Source organism: Mus caroli, chromosome 3 (genome assembly GCF_900094665.2).
Source record: "Mus caroli chromosome 3, CAROLI_EIJ_v1.1, whole genome shotgun sequence".
In the NCBI taxonomy this organism is placed as follows: Eukaryota; Metazoa; Chordata; class Mammalia; order Rodentia; family Muridae; genus Mus; species Mus caroli.
The window spans coordinates 10,023,651-10,030,683 of NC_034572.1; the positions used below are offsets into that span (position 1 = coordinate 10,023,651).

Here is a 7,033-nt window from a genome sequence, read left to right on the forward strand (position 1 = left end):
GAATGGGTGGGTAGGGAAGTGGGGGGCGCTATGGGGGACTTTTGGGATAGCATTGGAAATGTAATTGAGGAAAATATGTAATAAAAATATTAAAAAAAACAATCAATAGCCTTCTTATATACAAATGACAAAAGAGATTGAGACAGAAATCAAGGAAACAATATACTTCACAATAGCCACAAATATTAAAAAATATGTTGGGTAACTCTAACCAAACAAGAGTAAGACCAAAATGATAAAAACTTCAAGTATTTAATGACGGAAGTTAAAGATTTCAGAAGATGGAAAGATCTACCATGTTCCTGAATCAGTAGAGTGAACATAATGAAAATGTGCACTAAGATTAAAATTCCAATAGAGTTCTGTTCAGACCTTGAAAGAACAATGTTCAACTTCATATGGGGGAAAAAAAAACCCAGGATAGCTAAACCAATCCTCTACAATAAAAGACCATCTAGAGGTATCACTATCACCGTTTCAAGCAGTATTACAGAACAATAATAATAAAAATTGTATGGTCTAGGCATAAAAATAGACACATTGATTAATGGAATTGAAGACTGAGAAGTAAATCCATACACCTATGTAATCTGATTTTTGACAAAGAAGCCAGAAATATAAATGGAAAAAAGAAAGCATTTTCAACAAATGGTGCTGGTCTACCTGGATGACTACATGTAGAAGAATAAAAACAGATTCTTATCTATTACCCTGAACAAAATCAAGTCCAAGTGGATCAAAGACCTCAACATGAAACCAGACACACTGAATCTAATAAAAGAGAAAATGAGGAATAGCCTTGAAAGCATAGGCATAGAAGACAACTTGCGGAATAGGACACTAGTAGCACATGCACTAAAATCAACAATGATAAATGGGACCTCATGAAACCGAAAAGTTTCTATAAGGCAAAGGACGCCATTAATAGGAGAAAACAAACAAACAAACAACCCAGCAGCCTACAGGATGGGAAAAGATCTTCACCAACTCCACATCTGGCAGAGGGCTAATATCCAAAATACATAAAGGACTCCAGAAATCAGACATCAACAAATTAAATAATCCTATTAAAATGGTGTAAAGATCCAAACAGAGAATTCTCAACAAAAGGATTTCAAATGGCCAAGAAACACTTAAGGAAATGGTCAACATCCTTAGCCATCAGGAGAAATACAAATTAGAACGACTTTGAAATTCCATCTTACAACTGTCAAATGGCTAAGATCAAAAACACAAGTGACAAATTCTGCTGGGGAGTGGGGTGTGGAACAATGAAAACACACCTCTATTGCTGCTTGGGAGGGCAAACTAGTACAGGCTCTTTGGAAATCAATATAGTGGTTTCTCAAAAGATGGGGACTCAATCTACCTCAAGACCCAGCTATACCACTCTTGGGCATATACCCAAAGGATGCTACATATTATTACAAGGACATTTGTTCACCAATGTTCACAGCAGCTTTATTCATAATAGCCGGAAACGGGAAACAACCTACATTTCCCTCAACCGAACAATGGATTTAAAGATGAAATAAGTGGTACATTATCCCAATGTAGCATTTCTCGGTTGTTTTAAAAAATGACATCATGAAATATGCTGGTAAATTGATGGAGCTCACAAACCTCATCCTGAGTGAAGTAATCCAAACTCAGAAAGATAAACGTGGTGCACACTCACTTATAAGTGGATCTTAGCTGTAAGCATCACGCTACAATCCCCAGACCCAGAGACACTAAGTAACAAGACGGGCTAAAAAGAGTATCTCTCGGGAAAGGGTCAGTGGAATAGAATTTGCAGGTGGACTGGGGGCAGATGGGGATTTTAAGTGTTGCAGCTCTGAAGGAAAATGCTTCCCCTGCAGAAGTTTTGCTCCAGACGCCTGGAACATTTTTGGTTTAAAGTTGTTTTCAGGATTTACTAGTTAATGCTGTCAGTTTCTCCTCGCTTTTTTTTTTTTTTCTTCTTCTTCTTCTACTGTTAATTTGGGCATTCTTGCATGAAGGATATGTCTTCATTAATTCCTGCCAAATGAAGTTTTTAGTTACCTACTACTTGTTAAGTGTGAAGGATATTCAACAGGTGCGAATACCAAGTTGTTTAAGGTTTTGGGTTTTTTTTTTTTTTGTAAACTTTTATTTATTTACATTCCAAATGTTGCTCCCCCCTTCCAGGTAGCCCCTCCAAAAGTTCTTCATCCCATACCCCCTTCCCTTTGTCTCTGAGAGGGTGCTCCCCACACTACCTCCACCCATCTTACCCACCCAAGGTGTTGAAGATTTTAATCCTGAGTCTCAAGTTTGCAAGTAAAAAATGTGGGAGCACATTTCCTCCTCTCATATCTGTGATCTTACTATCGAGCCATAGTTTACGATATCACTAAATCACAAGATGCTGCGATTGTCTCAATAATAGAATTATTGGGGAGCAAAAGAGTATAATTTTGTAAAGAACATTAAAGGCAGGTAAGGAAAGAGCTGGGGGTCTACTGCCTTCACCGTCAAGGCTTAGGTCCTTCTGTTTGCACAAAAGGCTTTGGGAAGGACTGAAGGTCAGAGTCCCAAAACCTTCCGGGACGCGGCGGTCTCCTATTTATGCGAAGATGAGCCTTACAATGCTTGCAACTGATTTGGGTGCAGAAGAGACACCAGGGATGAGCGCTCTCAAGGCGGACCGAAAGCAAGCTCGACCTTAGGGCTGCTCGCCTGAGGGAACCCGACTGCCCCGCCCCTCCGCGGAGAGTGCGTTACTAGGCAACGCCGCGCGGCGTCACTTCCTGCCATTTAAACTCGGGCCCACCCTCGCGGCGCTGGCCGCTCGTGTGAATCCGCGCGCTCTGTGGTGCCGTGCGCGAGCCGCGCAGCTCCGGGCACTGGTGGACGCGGGGCGCGCCGTGGGCGGGGAGCGGAGTCCGCGCACCTCCTCTGCCGGTGGCGGAGCGGCTCCTCGCCAGAGGACAGCAGGGCCGCGGCGGTGATGGCGGCGGCGGAGCCCACGAGCTCTGCTCAGCCCACGCCGCAGGCCCAGGCTCCGCCGCCGCCGCATGGGGCGCCATCCTCGCAGCCGTCCGCGGCGCTCGCGGGGGGCAGCAGCCGGCACGAGAAGAGCCTGGGCTTGCTTACCACCAAATTCGTGTCGTTGCTGCAGGAGGCGCAGGACGGCGTCCTGGATCTCAAAGCGGTGAGCGGGGATGGGGAGGGCGAGGCCCGCCCGAGGGTGCTGGGTCCACCACCCACACTGCGCCGAGACTCCGGACCCGGAGGGGCCGGGATGGATGCGCGGGCCCCACCGACCGGCCACCGCGCGGCCCTGGCCACAAAGGAGCACCCGGAGCGAGCGCCCAGGAATTCGCGCTCTGCTCTGGACTCACTTAAGGACCGCTCTGCAGAACTTCATTCCTGTTTTGAAGAACTTTTATGCCAGTTCTTCGGAATGAAAGAGAAAACTTTCCACACCTCCGCTAAAGTAGTAGTTTTTAGAAGGGGAAATTCTTCATCGGGGATTAAGAATTGGGAAGTAAGATTGGATTTGTTGGCTTACTTTAGAATCTTTCAACTTTCTAGACCTGAGATTTGCGGTCACACAGAGAGGGGTCATTTTGTGCCGTTCAGACTAAGTGGTGAAATTACTTAGTAAGCTTTATCTGGTTTTATAAGGATGTTTGCTTCGTTCTTTGCTATGGTTCGGATTTTTTCAAACAACAACGTCCATTTAAAGCTGTTCAGTCATAGTGATTTAACCGTTCCTGGCAAGACTTGGAAAGATTCCACAGCGCAGGGAGAGGGGAACAGTATGGGATCGTGGGAATTAAAATTCAGCTAGTACATGGAGGTTCAGAAAGAGCCAATACTTTAAAAATAAACAAAATTGCTAGTTTACAGTCACAGCGAATAGCCTCTTATGACTCCTCACAGCTCCTGGCTTGAAGCTATTACCATCCTCAAGACCATGGGTGGCCAAGGCATAGGAAATAGGAGTCTTAATGGGAGAAGCCTGCCTTCCAGAACTCTGCTGAGTGTCCTGTCGTGGCCCAGTGGGAGGCGCTGGCTTGTTGGCACTTGGATTCCCCCCTTTTCCTGGGTATAGATGCCAGTTAGTGTCGGTTCATATTTGGAAATGTTACTCCTGGGACCTTTTCCCACTTTTATTCCCCCCACCCTACCCCCACCTCTTCTTTCCCTCCTCTAATGGGCATCTACAGTACTCAAATTGTATTGAATTCAAATGGTACGGTTTCCAGTTTCACTGGCATTAATGAGGTCAGCAGAGAAACACCTGATGCTACAAAACACCCATTGAAATCTGCTGTTTAAAGTTAAATTCAGCTGTAGTGGATGACTACATTAAAAAATTCAGAGAGTTTCGGGGCTTTCCGGGTAAACGTGGGATTTGATGGTTTGTCCTGAAACATGCTCAAACCTCGGAAAATGATTTCTAGATTTAGTTGTTTGACTTACTTAACATGTATGGCAGCAGGTTCTGGCATTAAATAGCAGAAGTCTGATATTCAAAAGTCTTTCTGTTATCTGGATCTATCCTAAAGATTCAAAGAATTCTGTAGTAATAAATAATTACTTAAAATAATAAGTAATGACTTACTGTATACCTTTCTTTTGGCTAGGTAGAAAAACATTTTACTTATGCATACTTTTTATGTATATAAATACATATAAAACCATATGTATAAAAATGGCTTACACTGAAGTATTTATCCCTCGTGATGCTTCTTATAGTACATCATTGTGAAATATTAAGATATTCTAATAATACATGTTAAAAGATTTACAATAAATTTCTAAGTGGAAGTTTTAAAACGTGCACTTTATTTTTTATAATAGAATCCTTCATTTTTGTGAAAATCATAAATATAGAAATATATTAATTTTTTTCATTAAATACCCTGAGTGGCCATTAAATATTCAAGACTAGCTGATAAGCCTAATATTCCCATCCAAATGTGTGCCCGATACACTAAACTTAGGTAAGCTCTGGGTTAGGTCTGCTAAGTGAGATTGGACATTTGAAACTGGACTGTTACTTTCTATGCTGTATTGCCTTTAAGAACTAGTAAGTTCTTGAAAATAAACTTTTATATATCTGTTTGCAGTGGATCCCTTTTGTGTAAAGAAGAAATGCATCATTTTACACCCTTAGAGTAAACTGACATGTTAGGTGATGGGCATCTGTCTGAAAAGGAGAGCACTGATGGCAGATTCTGTAGAAACAGATTAAACTAGTTTTTATTTTCCTGTAGCTTAATCACTGAACTGTTAAGGAGTGTGAGTGTCTGTTGCTCTGAAAATTCCTGTTCTGTTCACTTTACAGGTGAGTTTCTATGTTTCATTGGCCATTTTAATGCCACCTTGAAATTTGCAAGGACAGTGTGGATTGTGTATGTTGTGTTATTATTATTTAAGTTACAGATTACCTGAATGACACCTAAGTATTCTCTCTCAGAACTAGTCACATACATAACAAATGACCTAAATGATCAGCACTTAGAACAGACATAATTAGACGGTAACAAGGTTTTGGAGGTAATTGGCATGAGGAAGGATGTCAGGAGCTCAGCAAGCCTGCATTGTTTCCTTAGGATTCTCAGGCCAGCCCTCACTCCTGTGGATTGAAAGTGGGCTCCAGAATAGGTATTTGTGTAATCTGTGGTCATGTCAGTGTTATTCAAATAGTCAGAAGTTGGGCAACTCAGATATCGTTCAGTGGGTAATCAAATGAGGTTCAGTGAGTGACTGTTCTGTTTTTTTAGAAAGAAAATTCTGACATGTACAGCAGAAATGACCCTTGTGCATGTTATACTGAAAATAGACAAATGCTGTACGATTCTTTTGTAAGCGTTTCGAGTATGAGTATGTGTGCACTTCATTTGTTTGTGGAGGCTGCAGAGGCCATAAGATGGCATCAGATGCCCTGGATTGGAGTTACAGGTGGTTGAGAGCCACCATGTGTATGTACACTGGGAATTGAATCTAGGTCCTCTGGAAGAGCAGCCAGTACTCAACCTGCTGATCCACCTCTTCGTTCCTTACTGTATAATTCTTACTTGAAGTATTTAAGAGTACTCAGCTTCTTAGAGACAAAGCAGGAGTGTGTCTGCCAGAAGATAAGGCCGTATCGAATGAAAATTGATTAATGGGTTACAGGCTGAATTGTGCTCATTTCTTGGTGCTCTCCCAACCCCCACTCATTAAAGTGGAACTGCATTTGAAGGAAGGTCCTTAAAAAGAAGTCTGAGTTAAAAGACAGTATCAGGATGTGCCCTTATTACATCTGATTGGTGTCCCTATGGCAGCAAATTAAAATACACATAGCAGAGGATTTCACACATAGATCATGTGAGACTTCAACAAGAGGGGAAAAGATGGAAGCTGAGGGAAGAACAGTGTCAGATAAGGGGTGTCAAATGAGAAGAGATTAAATATAATGACAGATATCACAGTGAAACTTTTCTTTATATACCAGCCAAAATAATAATTATATAAAAGGATTTTCAAACTATACAATTTTGTTTCTAGGCGAACATTCTCTAGAGATTTCAGAGGCTTACTGATTTTCCTAATTAAACACTATGAAATGTCTTTTGTTCTCTTTTGATTATTTGTTGGTGACCTGTATAAGAAAAATAGAAATGAATTTTCTCAGAAAAATGTAAAGCTTTTATATATCAGAATACATAAAGTACAGTAGCAGGCAGAGTAGTCAACACAGGCGGTGCGGTGTGTTCAGGTGCAGTTTCTCTGCAGTACAGCATTGCTACAGATTGAAACACACTGACAGTAAATGATGCTGCTTCTTGGGCCCTTAGTGTCAGCAGTTCTTCCGTATTTCATTTCCTTGTTGTTTTATGGCCCCTACAGGCCCATTAGAAACAAAGTGGCCTCTCCCAGGAATTTTCTCTTGCCCTCACCCTAAGTACTCCTGTTTCTTCACCAGCTTATAACATTGTAACATCTCCAGTGTAAATGACCTTCTCTCCTTGCCCTTCTCTGTGTGGTGTGTGTGTGTGTGTGTGTGTGTGTG

At 42.0% G+C, this 7,033-nt stretch overlaps 1 protein-coding gene across 3 annotated transcripts in view; it reads left to right on the forward strand.

The window, feature by feature from the left end:
* Positions 1-2,802: 2,802 nt before the first annotated feature.
* E2f5 (E2F transcription factor 5) overlaps positions 2,803-7,033 on the forward strand; it is a 23,118-nt gene continuing 18,887 nt past the window's right edge. For 2 of the 3 annotated variants that reach the window (XM_021157827.2, XM_021157828.2), the window contains exon 1: positions 2,803-3,178. In XM_021157827.2, the coding sequence (XP_021013486.1) occupies positions 2,975-3,178 (204 nt within the window). In that variant the 5' untranslated portion in view covers positions 2,803-2,974. Of the gene's footprint in view, positions 3,179-5,252; positions 5,324-7,033 lie in introns of all 3 variants that reach the window. The other variant, XM_029475365.1, reaches the window with a different exon arrangement.